Source organism: Triticum aestivum, chromosome 4D (genome assembly GCF_018294505.1).
Source record: "Triticum aestivum cultivar Chinese Spring chromosome 4D, IWGSC CS RefSeq v2.1, whole genome shotgun sequence".
Classification (NCBI taxonomy): Eukaryota; Viridiplantae; Streptophyta; class Magnoliopsida; order Poales; family Poaceae; genus Triticum; species Triticum aestivum.
This window is the reverse complement of record NC_057805.1, coordinates 48064453-48079972: the sequence shown is the minus strand read 5'-3', so window position 1 is coordinate 48079972 and position 15520 is coordinate 48064453. Positions and strand designations below refer to the sequence as shown.

The 15520-nt window shown below is 47.8% G+C and overlaps 2 protein-coding genes across 3 annotated transcripts; one reads left to right on the top strand and one right to left on the bottom strand.

Annotated features, from left to right (window-relative positions):
* The first annotated feature begins 208 nt into the window (after positions 1-208).
* LOC123096096 (probable beta-D-xylosidase 7) lies at positions 209-5115 on the top strand. 2 transcript variants are annotated; one of them, XM_044517700.1, is made up of 4 exons: positions 209-652; positions 2864-3318; positions 3464-3561; positions 3655-5115. In XM_044517700.1, the coding sequence occupies exons 1-4, from the start codon at positions 266-268 to the stop codon at positions 5010-5012; spliced, it is 2298 nt and encodes a 765-aa protein (XP_044373635.1). In that variant the 5' UTR covers positions 209-265; the 3' UTR covers positions 5013-5115. The 2 variants fall into 2 exon arrangements, with proteins under 2 accessions (XP_044373635.1, XP_044373634.1); XM_044517699.1 differs by having other exon boundaries at positions 209-706.
* Positions 5116-5244: 129 nt separating this feature from the next.
* LOC123096097 (thioredoxin-like protein 4B) lies at positions 5245-10170 on the bottom strand. Its single transcript, XM_044517701.1, has 5 exons — positions 9936-10170; positions 9051-9208; positions 8401-8467; positions 5589-5805; positions 5245-5480 (listed from the first exon to the last, which is right to left on the bottom strand). The coding sequence occupies exons 1-4, from the start codon at positions 10068-10070 to the stop codon at positions 5707-5709; spliced, it is 459 nt and encodes a 152-aa protein (XP_044373636.1). The 5' UTR covers positions 10071-10170; the 3' UTR covers positions 5245-5480; positions 5589-5706.
* Between the last annotated feature and the right edge of the window lie 5350 nt (positions 10171-15520).

Below are 15520 nucleotides of genomic sequence, written 5' to 3'. Positions count from 1 at the left end.
TGCACGGGTGCAACATCACATATTCCACTTTATAGCATGCATGAGAAGGTGAGATTGTTCTTGCTGATGGGTAACTAGCAGCGTATCATATCATAGCATAATGGCATGGCAGTAGTATAATAGCAGTACGTCACACGCAACCCATGTCGATGACACGCGCCTCGCTCCCACTGGCCAGGAGCGCCTATTTAGGCGACCACTCCCTTGACCCATCCGTTCACGTGCCACCCTTCCCCCCTGCGGCTCCTAGCTAACTCGTCTCGCCATGGCCGTGCTGTCCCACCACGACGCCGGCACGGTGGTTGCACAGACGCTGCTTCTGCTGCTGACGGCGTCGTCGTCGTTGCTGGGGGCGGTGGTGCCGGCCCTCGCCGCCGACCCGCCCTTCTCCTGCGGGCCGTCGTCCACCGCGGCGACGCAGGGGTACGCCTTCTGCGACGCGACGCTTCCGGTGGCGCAGCGGGCGGCGAACCTGGTGGCGCGGCTGACGACGGCGGAGAAGGTGGCGCAGCTGGGCGACGAGGCCGCGGGCATCCCGCGGCTGGGCGTGCCGGCCTACAAGTGGTGGAACGAGGCGCTGCACGGGCTGGCCACCTCCGGCAAGGGCCTCCACTTCAACGGCGCCGTCCGCAGCGCCACCAGCTTCCCGCAGGTCAGCCTCACCGCCGCCGCCTTCGACGACGACCTCTGGTTCCGCATCGGCCAGGTACGTACGTACGTACGCACGCATAAGCTACCCGTACTGGCCGGCGCTCGCCGGCTGGCCGGCGGGCGGGCCGACTGCTGGCGGTTTCTTTTCGCTTTTTCTCGCACATAATGGCGTGCGGCAGTTTCATTATGGAATGTTGCGTTGGATCGCTGTCTCGGACAGTTAGTTGTTTGGGTTGGGTTAGGGTCGATCGATCGGGCCCAGGCATCATGCATGCATGCCTGCATGCGCGCGTGCATGCCATGACATGCATCATGCACCAGCCATTTTCTTTCCTTTCACCGGGGGGGGAGGGCTCCTTTTCTTGATCCGTGATTTGGGAACAGACAAAGAGCGCGGTTGTTTGTACAGTATGGGGATGCTCGTGGGCTAAGGATTTGCTAGGTAGCCCCTCTTGCCAGGTAACATTATTTTTCATGGTTCTGTACGGCGCTATTATGGACATTTTACTTCTATATATATAGTACAAACTAGGAAAGAAATTATAGTGTCCTCAAATCTTCAAGGTAAATAACCTCGCAAAAAAATCTTGGAAGTTAAACAACGAAAGATATAATAAATATTCTAATTTATGTTAGATGTTATACTACTATATTGATCTTGGAATATGTAGCTTCCAATTTTGGTTTCAACACAAAGGTGCATTCTAAGTATAACAAATAATGCCAATTAGTAAAAAAATTAATGAAAAAGTGTGATGTTTTTAGAAATACACGTGGATCATATCACATATACTTGTTTATGTGCAAAGTATATATTAATTGTGAATCAAGTAGCTAATTTAGACAAACTATATTTCTGTCACCCCACACACATACAAAAAAGAGTGCTAATATGCATATTTTATATTTTAAGTACAAAGACATTAAACCTAGATATTTAACAACATTCACATGAGATTTTCTTCCAACACAGAAGGATGTGGCAAGAAGAAGAAATAACATACTTCAAGATATAATTTGGACAAGTATGATACTCCATATTCGGAGTATATTTAGTATTTTACTTTGAACGAATATCATAATACTATATAAGGAAGGCACTATTTGAACTGAGATGGCATCAAATCTGTCAAAAAAAATAGATATTCATCTTGTCCTAACTATATTTTAGTAGCCAGATTTCCCTTGGCCTACCGACAGGCAGTATTAAATTATCCTCATGCCTCTATGAGTGGGAGCGTCTTAAAATTTCTTAAACTAATGAAGTAAGTCCAAATTATCAAATTCCTTTCGTGTTTTCCTCCCTGCAAACCATAGGACAAACTGCCGTGTGTACACCAACACCCGGAGGCACCTAGAAAAGAGCTACAAAGGGGCAGCACGTGAGTACACGTAGTGTGGTGAGTGCCAACGACAAGGAGAAGAATGTTTGCGCGGGGAAGAAAAGTGGCGCCTTTTTGGTTGTGGGAAGCCGGCCACATGTGAGCTGAGGCACACACAGATCTGATACGAATAGATCGGGCCTTTTCCATCGTACCCAACCTTTTGGTTACCCTGTTGTCCGTGGGTATGGACTATTGAGCGTGCCCACAATGCCACAAAGGTCATGCCTCACGGTACACAGCCCGTGCCTCTTGTTAGCAGCAGCAGCTAGCTGGATCCATATGCATGTGATTTGATTCTGGCACTACTAATTTAAGATAGATTACTGCCGGATCAAGTATGTCGTTAACTTCATGTTCGAGTTCTACCAACTTTATGTTAGGCCTTCCTGATCACTAATTGTTAGGCCGTATAAAGTCTGCAAAAATCAACTAATTGTTAGGTTTGTTCGGTCAAGGACCACTTACTTGTTCAGTCATATATACCCGCAGTTCATGCACTCCCTCCGTTCCGAATTATAAAATGTTCTAACATTTTTCTAAATCGGATGTATAGACATGTTTTAGTGTGTTTATTCACTCATTTTAATCCGCACATAGTTTATATTGAAATATCCAAACCGTCTCATAACTCGGAGGGGAGGTGGTAGCATACTTTGAGAAGGCGTCACGAACTTGGTGGCCACCATGCAATGCAAGTTTGTGTTGCAAGCATGTCTTAATTATTGTCTAGTACACTATACGTGTATCCATGTCTTCTCCTTTTCGCATTACCTTTATTGTTCACTGCCCATTGCGTGACACGTACACGTCGGCGTGCATGCGTGCAGGCGATCGGCAGGGAGGCTCGGGCGCTGTACAACCTGGGGCAGGCGGAGGGGCTGACGATGTGGTCCCCGAACGTGAACATCTACCGGGACCCGCGGTGGGGCCGCGGGCAGGAGACCCCCGGCGAGGACCCGACGACGGCGAGCCGCTACGGCGTGGCGTTCGTCAAGGGCCTGCAGGGGAACTCGTCGGCGTCGCTGCTGCAGACGTCGGCGTGCTGCAAGCACGCGACGGCGTACGACCTGGAGGACTGGGGCGGCGTGGCCCGCTACAACTTCGACGCCAGGGTGACGGCGCAGGACCTGGAGGACACGTACAACCCGCCGTTCAGGAGCTGCGTGGTGGACGGCAAGGCCAGCTGCGTCATGTGCGCCTACACCGGCATCAACGGCGTCCCCGCCTGCGCCAACTCCGACCTGCTCACCAAGACCGTCAGAGGCGACTGGGGCCTCGACGGGTACTCCTCCTACCGAACGCGTTTTTTTGTTTTTTGTTTCGATTGGAAGTCACATGCATGCGGGAGGGAGTGCGGTCGTCTTCACGCGCTGCTACTGATGAATGCCATGGTCTACTCTTTTGGTTGCTTGCGTGCGTGCGTGCAGGTACGTCGCCTCCGACTGCGACGCCGTGGCCATCATGCGTGACGCGCAGCGGTACGCGCCAACGCCGGAGGACGCGGTTGCACTCGCGCTCAAGGCCGGTACGTTACCATCACTAACCACTTTGCATGGATTTGCATTTGTTCAGTGAACACACGACTAAAACTCATCCTCCTTCCTGACCTGTCAATTAGGACTGGACATCGACTGCGGGACCTACATGCAGCAGCACGCGGCGGCCGCCGTGCAGCAGGGCAAGATCACGGAGGACGACATCGACAAGGCGCTCAACAACCTCTTCGCCGTCCGGATGCGCCTGGGCCACTTCGACGGCGACCCCAGGGCCAACATCTACGGCGGCCTCAACGCCGCCGACATCTGCACCCCGGACCACAGGGCCCTCGCCCTCGAAGCCGCGCAGGACGGCATCGTCCTTCTCAAGAACGACGCCAGCATCCTCCCGCTCGACCGTGCCGCCGTCGCCTCCGCCGCCGTCATCGGCCCCAACGCCAACAACCCCGGCCTGCTCATCGGCAACTACTTCGGCCCGCCGTGCGAGTCCGTCACGCCGCTCAAGGGGGTCCAGGGCTACGTCAAGGACGTCAGGTTCCTGGCCGGGTGCGGCTCGGCGGTCTGCGACGTGGCCGACACGGACCAGGCGGCCGCGCTGGCGGCCTCGTCCGACTACGTGCTCCTCTTCATGGGGCTGAGCCAGCAGCAGGAGAGCGAAGGGCGCGACAGGACCAGCCTCCTGCTCCCCGGGCAGCAGCAGAGCCTCATCACCGCCGTCGCCGACGCCGCCAAGAGGCCCGTCATCCTGGTGCTCCTCACGGGCGGGCCGGTGGACGTCACCTTCGCCAAGACCAACCCCAAGATCGGCGCCATCCTCTGGGCCGGTTACCCCGGCCAGGCCGGCGGGCTCGCCATCGCCAGGGTGCTCTTCGGCGACCACAACCCCGGCGGGAGGCTGCCGGTGACCTGGTACCCGGAAGAGTTCACCAAGGTGCCCATGACCGACATGCGGATGCGCGCCGACCCGGCCACCGGTTACCCCGGCCGGAGCTACCGCTTCTACCAGGGAGAGACCGTCTACAAGTTTGGCTACGGCCTCAGCTACTCCAGCTACTCTCGCCGGCTGGTCTCATCCGGCAAGCCCAACACAGACTTGCTCGCAGGCCTGAGCACAATGCCATCGCCAGCGGCGGAAGAAGGCGTCGCGAGCTACCACGTCGAACATATTGGCCCCAAACGGTGCGATCAGCTCAAGTTCCCGGCCGTGGTCGAGGTGGAAAACCACGGCCCCATGGACGGCAAGCACTCGGTGCTCGTGTACCTCCGGTGGGCCAACGCAACGGCCGGCCGGCCGGCGAAGCAGCTCATCGGGTTCAGGAGACAGCACCTAAAGGCAGGAGAGAAGGCCAGACTCACATTTGACATCAGCCCGTGTGAGCACTTTAGCAGGGTGAGGAAGGATGGCAACAAGGTGGTAGACAGAGGGTCTCATTTCCTCATGGTTGACAAGCATGAGATGGAGATTACATTCGAGGTTTGATCTCTCTAGATTGATTGATTTGCAGGGAAGGGGTAGAGGTGGATACATAGAGTGTAATTCCCCCCACTGTAGTAGTATAATTTATATTTCCATTGGTGTGAGTGCCCTTTCGAAAAACTAGGATGTTGTAAGGGAGGATGAGTTCGCCGCTTTTTTCTTCAAATAAAGATAAGATCAATTAGTACAACAAAAAGACGTGTCTTTTTCCCCCCAATATCATCCAGATGGAGAATGTCATGCAAATGTCAATTTTAACAATTGATTGTATCACAAACAAAATATAACCAGACTTGTACCAAACTAACAGATGTGCACCTACTTAACTGCACAGACTAGAGAGGGCAAGACACCAATTGCTGTAGTGTTATGCTATGATAACATAGAGGAACATAGTTGATGCAAACCAGTGCAAAGGCCAACTCTTGATTGTTCATCACCAAGCTCATGCAAGCACATCTCCATATCCGCCTGCAATCCATCTCTTGTGATCATTCATGTTGCAGAAAAACGAAAAAAAGGAATAAAGAATGCACCAGCTAGCACGAAGCTGTCTCAAGTGTACCCTTTTTTGCTTACCATGAACAGCTTATTCTTTAGGTCTGGTTGCCTGGATATGTATGCAGAGGATGGGGGATGAAACACTTCCATTATCTAAAAGACTGTTACATATGTTGAGAATGTGTGCTTCTTGTGATTAGACATCCTTGAAAAGAAGCTGGAATCTGGGTATCCTCTCTGGTGGAAGTGGGCAAGACACTATCAGTTTGCCTTTCATCGCGCCCCTGAATACTGCCTGCCATCAATACATCACAAAGAGGTGAAATGAAAAATATTTGTCTAGCAATGCTGTACAGAAGAACCTGTGATACAGAATGCCAACCATCACAGATGAGCTCTGCTGCCTTCAATCAACTAAGTTTTTTGTTGGGCAGAGACAATTGCATACCAAAAATCTCAGATAAAGGTACTGTTAAGAAATAACAATCATTGAACTTTTCAACAATACTGCCTTCATACTTGAAATAAAGGCCAGCAAGTTTTGTCTAAAGTCAAACGATGCAAAGTTTGACCAAGTTTACAGGAAAGCCTATTAATACATACTCCCTCTGTAAACTAATATAAGAGCGTTTAGATCACTAAAATAGTAATCTAAACGCTCTTATATTAGTTTACGGAGGGAGTACAATACTAGATAGGTATAATACAACAACAACAACAAAGCCTTTAGTCCCAAACAAGTTGGGGTAGGCTAGAGGTGAAACCCATAAGATCTCGCAACCAACTCATGGCTCGGGCACATGGATAGCAAGCTTCCACGCACCCCTGTCCATAGCTAGCTCTTTGGTGATACTCCAATCCTTCAGGTCTCTCTTAACGGACTCCTCCCATGTCAAATTCGGTCTACCCCGCCCTCTCTTGACATTCTCCGCACGCTTTAGCTGTCCGCTATGCACTGGAGCTTCTGGAGGCCTGCGCTGAATATGCCCAAACCATCTCAGACGATGTTGGACAAGCTTCTCTTCAATTGGTGCTACCCCAACTCTATCTCGTATATCATCATTCCGGACTCGATTCTTCCTCGTGTGGCCACACATCCATCTCAACATACGCATCTCCGCCACACCTAACTGTTGAACATGTCGCCTTTTAGTCGGCCAACACTCAGCGCCATACAACATTGCAGGTCGAACTGCCGTCCTGTAGAACTTGCCTTTTAGCTTTTGTGGCACTCTCTTGTCACAGAGAATGCCAGAAGCTTGGCGCCACTTCATCCATCCGGCTTTGATTCGATGGTTCACATCTTCATCAATACCCCCATCCTCCTGCAGCATTGACCCCAAATACCGAAAGGTGTCCTTCTGGGGTACCACCTGGCCATCAAGGCTAACCTCCTCCTCCTCACACCTAGTAGTACTAAAACCGCACATCATGTACTCGGTTTTAGTTCTACTAAGCCTAAACCCTTTCGATTCCAAGGTTTGTCTCCATAACTCTAACTTCCTATTTACCCCCGTCCGACTATCGTCAACTAGCACCACATCATCCGCAAAGAGCATACACCATGGGATATCTCCTTGTATATCCCTTGTGACCTCATCCATCACCAATGCAAAAAAGATAAGGGCTCAAAGCTGACCCCTGATGCAATCCTATCTTAATCGGGAAGTCATCAGTGTCAACATCACTTGTTCGTACACTTGTCACAACATTATCGTACATGTCCTTTTCATATTATAAAATACTAGATAGGTATAATATGAAAATATATTTATTATGTATTTACTCATACTAAATTGGTATTGTAGTTGTTGATAGTCTTTTTATAAACTTGGTCAAACTTTCCACCGTTTGACTTTAATCAAAATTTGTAGTCCTTTTCAAGCATGGAGGGAGTAGATTACAAAGGCTCTGTGTTTCCCTTCCCACCAATGGTTTGGTGATCATTTTTACAAGGCCAATGGCCTATAAAAGGCACCCCATGGATCGTTTGTAAGAGCTCTCCTTAAAGGTGTGGTCCATAACTTCTTTGAGATGACCCATTTGGACAACTAGAGGTGCAAGTGAATTTTCCCTGAGCATTGGTCTTGGACAGAGTACCGCTAAGGAAATCGTTTCGTGTCGATGGACTGGCCGCCGACACGTCTCCGGATTGACATCTCGTACCCACGGCTACAACCTTCAACAGAACTATGACACGCTCAACTGGGAGTCGTGGTCGAAACTGGTTAAAAAATATCATGTGCGACAAGACATCTGACAAGTCTCCATGTTGGTAGTTGGACCCTTGTTGAGAAGGTTGATTTATACTATGCCATTTTGTTTCCATCAAAAGGAAACAGGGTACTGACGTTATTACAAAGTATACCTTTTGAGAAGTTATAGTATGGCTTTGGGTTCTTATGTGGTCTTATCCAATTTTGAAAATAGGTTCCAGTAGAGGACCAGTATCCACAGATTAAAAAAATTACCATTTTCATTCAGCTTTCTTTTGTTATCCAAGCATGTACTCCAATCAACCGTTTGCAAGAGATTACACAAAAATGTATAGGATATCAGCCCAATCATGAAGGGCTTATCTATTCTCTTCACATATATTCTTGGTCATGTGGATTCTAAACAACAATTCACACATGTATGGACAAGTATCGATAATCTGTATTTGTGTATAATCTGCAGCTAACTATAATCAGTTCTCCTTTTTAGTTTCAACTGATTAACATTAATGGATTCCATGTACAGATTTAATATTACAATTATATCATGATAATCTGCACTTACCATGAAAGCAAAAGAATTATGTTGTTCACATGGTTAACTTGCCATTGTCAATAGTCGAATCAGATAACTGAAAGACTTGGAGAAAGTACATCACTTTTTGCCCACTCACCTCAACAACATCAATGAAGTCTTGCTTGCTGCTGAAAGAGCCTATCCATTTTGTGTGATCAGGTGTCCTGTACATATACATTATAACAAGTTCATCATTTATTTTGCAGCTAGATTATGCCATCAAATGTAACTAGTATGATATCCATGTTGGTGCATACAATTCAGTATCAACTTAACCAACTCTATGAAGTTCGATGAAGTTCGGACTGCAGCCACAGATACATTTACACAAATGTTTGAAAGTTTATTCATAAACCTTTCATGTAATCTATCTACTTGAAATTCCAAATGAGACATTTTAATCTTTTGTAGATCTTCCGTGTAGTGGTTAAAAGAAACTCGGTAGTCAGTAGTTTCAGAGGAAAATGGATGTCTCAGATTTTTACATCATGATACATATCTATGTGAAATCAACATGAACACAGCGTGCCAAATATTTGGAAATAATATATCAGCTAACCAGGCAGTATTTGAAATACATCATAGGCTGTGATAAATTGAGGTCGGTGTTATTCAGATACACACAGCTCATTTCAAACTTTGAAGGAAAAGGCTTGAACGGTATCAACATGAATTCATATATAAGTATAAAAAGTAAGACAGATATCTAAACAGCATCATAGCAACAGATAAAGAACAATAACATACCCTGAATCCATTTTCATGTGATGAGCGTTGAAGAAAAAAATGATTGCTGGGACCAACGTGATATCAAAATAGTCAACATACACTTGAATCTCCTCAGAATCCATGTCAACTAATGCTACCGTTGCAAATTTGGATATGTCCCAAGAAGCTTTTGCGAGCTGTTGAAACAGCAAGAAGAGGATAAAATTAAGAAAATGGCATACATATTACAGAACTCATAAAATTCGATGCAGAAAAGGACGTGAATGAAAAGCTTGCCATCAGTAAGTTCAATTAATTTACAAACTATCCTATCAAACAAATGAGGTGGTAGCCACCAGGAGTTAGGCAGGATGACCTAGGAATGTTCAAGCATTCTTTTCCTTTGCTCCTATTTTGTTCATGTCGCGTCACTGTAAGACATGTGTATTAACAATCTAGCTTTTACCATGATTGGCAGATTCTGCTTAGAATATACTCAGTAATCCAGTTTAAGGTTAAGTCATTTGAATATCAGGATTTGCCTCTTAACCCTGCCCTGCTCAAGCGACCAAGTTTGTAATCGCAGAAACCAGGCTTGTCATTTCATCCCCACCGGGAAAATTATACTACTGGGTATTTGTGAACAGACAACAGTGCAATCACTCTTAAGAGTAAAGGAAATGACTACCTCGCTATAACCTGACAGTAAAAAGGCCCTCCAAGAACTTAATCAGACTGAACCAACTGTTCCCAGCTATAAGATTGGACTCGCCTACCGATCCAATCACATCTGTGCAGAAGGAATAAGGAACCCCTAGTGGAGTATTCATGGACCAACTTGACGAGAACCGGTGGAATCTTTCGGTAGCTACGGGGGAGAGGAGAAGGGAGAGGCGCTGCGGCGGCGATGTGCTGCGCACTTACGACGTCGTCGAGTTGGAGGCAGGCGGCGTCGGAGGCGCGGCCGAATCGGAGGACGAGGACCTTGTCGAGGGTGTCGCGGATGGCGGTGTCGACCTCCCGCTTCCGCCGCAGCGTCGGCAGCACCACCGACCCCATCTCGCCCCCTCTCTCCTCGCCGGACCTTTTTTTTTTTTAGAATTCCCTCGCCGGACTGCTGCAAGGAAGGAATCAACGGATTCCCCCCACCTATCCTTCTGCAAACAGGCCTGTTGTAGCCTGCCGTTGAAGCGGCCCAGAAATGAATATGCGCCTGTTTCGGCCCTCGATTAGTCTTCAGCCCAGGTTAACAGCCCACACATCTTTTTTCTTTTTAGAAAAATAATTATTTGTATGCCTCAAAAAAATTGCTATTTGTATTTTTAGGAAAAATCAACATGGCTAAACGTGTTTTTTTTCAAAAATGATCAGATCTATTATAAAAGATCACTGGAAGTACAAAGCAAAGCATCTCAAACATAACAAAAATTACATCAAGATTTTGAGATCACCAAACGACCACTACTTCCACTAGAATAAGCCACCAACACGCCGTTGTCCCCCCTCCCCTACCGAAGCCGGCTTGACCTTGTCGATGACAACAGTGAAGTCTTTATGCACGTGCCTTAAGGACCAGCGCCCTGGAGCCGTAGTTGTTGCCGTTGAACCCTTGCATAGATCTGAAACACCAGACACCAAATCTCACCACATGACGGGAAATCTTGACCTCACCGCCCCAAGGAAATGACAGGAATGAATGACATAGCTTCGTCGACTACGTCCAGACGGACGAACTCGAGGAGGATCGAAGCCCGAAAGACAAACTCGAAGAAGAAGCGTTGCTATCCGCCCGAGCGCTGCGCCTGCGAGGACTTAAAAATCGCAACGTACACTACTAACAGGAGCGGAGGCACCAGAATTCCCCTCCCCGCCACCAGCAGCCGGAGCGGGAGGCAAAGGGAAGGCAAATCCACAGGCTTGTCAGTGAAGTGTGGATGATGGAAGGAGAATCAAAAGTCCACTAGACAATTTGTTCCCCTAGTGATTTGTTTCCCATACCCTAACACAAGCATGCCCAGAATTGTAGCCGAATCCTACGAATATGACCTGGAAGAGTTATTTCTTTCCATGGCTACTATGAAGCCAGGTTTCAAGGGAATCACTTTGGGGTCTCATGTGACAAGATATGATTGCGAGATGTTTTCCTACTTCCAGCCATCATGGAAGGGGGTTCTGAGATGAAAGAAATAGCAATATCCATATATTTCAATTTGTGCGCAACATTCTTTTCTTGTCACGGTGAAAGATTCCACATGAGCATATATGCATATGTATGTTGTAACTTTGCCACAGAATAAGGAATTTAACATTCTATCACTTGTTAGTCAACTTATTATACTTCACAATCAAGGCAATATGGAAAAGAAAAGGAGGAATTTCTCTGAAGATTTGCGTTAAAGTTATTACGGAAGTGAAGAACTTTTGTAAAATGGCCCATTTTCATTATGGTGAGCCATAAATTAAAGTGTTCAAAATGCCCTACTGAAAGATCCTACCAATTAAACTAAATACACAAGCTATTTTTTTACCAAGAAATCATAATACAAAAAAATCCAAGAAATAAATAACACTATATGTATTTAGGGATTTGATCGTGTTTTGACATGACCATAAGTGCCTAAATGAGGAAATTGCACTGCATGCCCATGAACTTGGTGCAAGGGTACAATTTAGTCCACAAAGCCTCACTGCGAACAACTACGATGACCGCAATACAATGATCATGAACCGCCCTCAGAGGATGTGCACCTCAGCTACCATTGAGCTTGCATACATGTCATGGTGCACAAACGCATGCATTAGCCTAGGGTCTTGTTGGTATGGCATGGTAAGTTTGATGATGGCAATGACGACGGGGACGTTGAAGTAGGTGGCAATGAAGTGGCCCGAGGTGGCAAGGAAGTGGCCCGAGGTGGCAAGGTGGGCCTCGAGGAAGAGCAAGAGTTGTGGGGCCGGACATCGTTATGGATGACAAAATTAACGAGAACAGTGACACGATGGAGTAGCTCGAGAATGCAGAAGCTGGGTTGATGGATGGTGACCACGATAGTCTTGTCGTGCACGGTGGCTAAGTCCATGAGTGTATTGACGACGCATTTGTGCAAAGCTGGAGACAAGGCCAGAGTTGGCCTCATCCAACAACAACACAGTTAGGTCTCGATGCCGATGGACATTCCTCCGCTCGTGACCCTGGAGCAGGCAATTTGAAAACGTATCATATTTGATATTCATCAAGGAAAACAACAACCAGTACAAAGAAAAGATAACATGACAAAAACAACCAGTAAAGATAGAGATCAAGAGGAGCTTCCCAAAAAGATCTCACGATTTTGCTCAACAAAACCCTTTGAATTTGTTTGAGAGGCCACGTCAACTGCTAGTGTGCGCTAGCATGTCGGATGTAGGCATGTAACAGTACTAGTATGATTTGGATGAAATGTAGGCGACCAGGTCTGGTGCTATAGGCTTGTTTTTGGCGGGACAGTAATGGAAACTTCTTGACAGCTCAAGCTTAGTATGAGAGAGCGGCAAATCCACTAACCATGGAGGCCCTAGAGATCCGTGATGGGGTTAGGATGGCACTACAGAGAGCCCTGCCACACGTTCACATCGAAATAGACGCGCCACAGATAGTCAAGTTGTGGAAGATCAACAAATTTGAATGATCAGAAGTTGAAGGCATTCTACATGAGATCAGCAAGGGCCGGTGGCTGCTGCTCCGCCTTCCGGCGGTGGTGGCTATCGGCAGCGGTGGATCTCTAGCCGTGGGCGGGCCCTCGGGTGCGGCAGCGGTTGGAGCAGCGGGGAGGACGCGTCCCTCATGACCCTAGTGATCTTTGCGCAAAGTCACCGTTCTACTTGAGATCAGTCCTCTTTGATTTCGTCATCGGCGAGTTTCGGACTTCTCCTTCGAAGGAAAACAGGGACTGGCGTATATGACGCTTTTTGGACACCTTGATTGGATTGGTCCGGTCGAGTACACCCGCAACATCAGCATAACTAGCTTACCGGGGTATCGCGAAGCTCTATTTTTGTTGACACCTCGGGACATGTCTGCACTAAGATTTCCAAGGGATCAACACATGCGAAGAATGCCATGGCGTGATTGGAGGAACTGCAAGCGACGAAGGCAGGGTCTTGGATGCGATGAAGACTTTGCTTCACATGTAGTTGTCCAGACTTGGCCTGGGGGATATGTTCCCGTCCAAACCGGGCACGAGTTCCTGTGAGCCTGGTGGTACGAGACTTCTAGTAGTGGACTCCGAAAGTGGGGCGGTAGCATTGGAGGACTTCTTTGTTGGTGGTGCTCCTTCGAGTACCGAGTCGTCATTTTCAGGGTGAAAAACCAAGGTCTGACCTTTATTGGCTATGCCTGGCAGTGACCTTGTTGAAGGCATTATTTTGGGAACGCGGTCTTTCTTGAAGGTGAAAACCTACGATTTTTTATCGGGCAACGACAATGCTTGTGCATTGTTTCCTCCTTGGAGGCGTTGCTTTTGAAGAACCTTATTTTTAGTTCGGGTGTTGTCTTTGGTGGTGGTTAGAGTGTTGCTACTGTGGATGATTGATCACCGTGGCAGGGTCTTTTTTCTTCTTCTTTTTTTTCCTTTTTTTTTGGCTGTTTACATCCTGAATGTTTTTAGAGATCTTGTTGGTCAGAGGCTAGGTGTAATTGATATCTATTTAATATTAATATATTTCCCTTTTCAAAAAAAAACATAAGATCAAGGAGTTATGTGGGAACTTCTCTAGTTTCCTTTTGAGTTTTATTGGGAGAGATGGTAATGTAGCAGCTCATCTTGACGTAAAAAAGAACGAGTGAGTCTAGGTGTAGATGCTTATGGCTTAATTACATCCCTCGCTCATACTCTTCGGCAAGTTGTAATCCTGATAATTGATCAATAAAGCTCATTGATTCGCAAAAAGAAAAGTTTATTGAATGGTTTGAAACTGTGTACAATTATACCCTTCGCAAAATTTATCGGCCCACAATGCAATTTTTTCCTCTAAAGGGCGCTGCTACGCGTCCGCCGGTCAATGTTTACATTTTATCCATCGCCTCGATGGCTGTTGGATACCTGAGCTGATAGCCGTCCGATCCGTTGTCCGCGCACGCCCACTTGTTATTTCCCGCAACAAACGCTCTGTTGCAGAAACAAAATATTCTTGACCCGACCCCGACAGAGCTGCGCCCGCGCGGGGCCGCCGCCAACCCACCGTAAAATCTTCTCTAATTTCCTGCAACAAGAGCTTTGTTGCGAAATTTTTGCATCTCTAATTTCCTGCAACAAGAGCTTTGTTGCGAAAACTCCTTTTCTCTAATTTTCTGCAACAAGTCCCCTGTTGCAAAAACTCTTATTCTCTAATTTTCTGCAACAAGACCCTTGTTGCAAAAATTGAAAAGACACATCCCGCCGCGCCTAATTTTCTGTAACAAGTCCCCTGCTACAAAAATTACAAAAACATCTCCAGGCGCGCAGCGCAGTCTTCGCTGCCGCCGTTCCGCAACAACATTATTGTTGCAGAAACTTGTAGTGTGTGTGTGGACGTAAGGCGTTGTGATGTCGCTGTGTCTACCGTTGGTGGTGCTAGGACGATGGTCGCCCAGAAATGCGGGGGGAATGGGGGGGGGGGGGGGGGGGTTGGTCTCCGATCCATATCTGCTGGAGTTGACGTCGGCGACCGCCGTCGCCACTGCTCTGGATATGCCCCGGTCGCCGAACGCCGCCGACCCCGCCGCGCTCCCGAATCCAGGAGTGTTGCCCTCCCAGAGAAAATGAACGCACATGACGCGGAAAGCGATAAAACGGACACGGAGCCGGCGGATGTGTGCGAGAGATCGGTCAGCTGAAGGAAAGCTTTTCCCCTAAAGAAATAACTAAAGAGGAACGCTGTAACAAAAAAAACTAATTGAATTAAGCACGGCACGCTTATCACGTCCATCAACTGTAACGAGCAGCCTCCAAGCAGTGAGGAAGATACGGCGGCTCAAAGGAATCGCAAAATCTAGATACATATCCATCCACGGTCGTTTTCATCCAGGATCCACCCATGTGTTAAGCGCCAGCCATCGGCAAATTCCTGCGGCGGAGCATATATGTGTGGTGGCATGGATGGACCAGATCCGAATTAAGCGAACGATGACGATGAACATTGGACCGCTTGCATTGGGTGCCAATTACCATGTCCCACGCACTCCATCTTCAAGTGGGACGAGGGTGGTGGCTTCCGGACCGTGTGCCACATTCCCGGAACAAATCGGGCATCTTGCTCGTTGGCCCGGAGGAATCCGAATTCTGACTCCACTTGAATGCAACATCTCAGGGCTTGCCAGTTGCCACGCCGCCTCCAAATCCAGCTCACCTGGACGACACACGCGACCAGCGCAGGGAGAGGTTCCTCCTCCGGCATTCCGATACTTTTACGCATCCTAATTCCCAGGTTCGCGCTGTTGCCGAGCATGTCACATTGTCACTCGGACACTCACTGGATAAATAGAAGAATAATCG

Excerpts from the sequence above, each read along its gene's own strand:
- LOC123096096 (XM_044517699.1), top strand. The coding sequence starts at position 266 with ATGGCCGTGCTGTCCCACCACGACGCCGGCACGGTGGTTGCACAGACG. Across the intron at positions 707-2,863 it reads TCTGGTTCCGCATCGGCCAG|GCGATCGGCAGGGAGGCTCG; the intron begins GTACGTACGTAC and ends GCATGCGTGCAG. Across the intron at positions 3,319-3,463 it reads GGCGACTGGGGCCTCGACGG|GTACGTCGCCTCCGACTGCG; the intron begins GTACTCCTCCTA and ends GCGTGCGTGCAG.
- LOC123096097 (XM_044517701.1), bottom strand. The coding sequence starts at position 10,070 with ATGGGGTCGGTGGTGCTGCCGACGCTGCGGCGGAAGCGGGAGGTCGAC. Across the intron at positions 9,209-9,935 it reads GCCTCCAACTCGACGACGTC|CTCGCAAAAGCTTCTTGGGA; the intron begins GTAAGTGCGCAG and ends CTGTTTCAACAG. Across the intron at positions 8,468-9,050 it reads CACATGAAAATGGATTCAGG|GACACCTGATCACACAAAAT; the intron begins GTATGTTATTGT and ends GTATATGTACAG.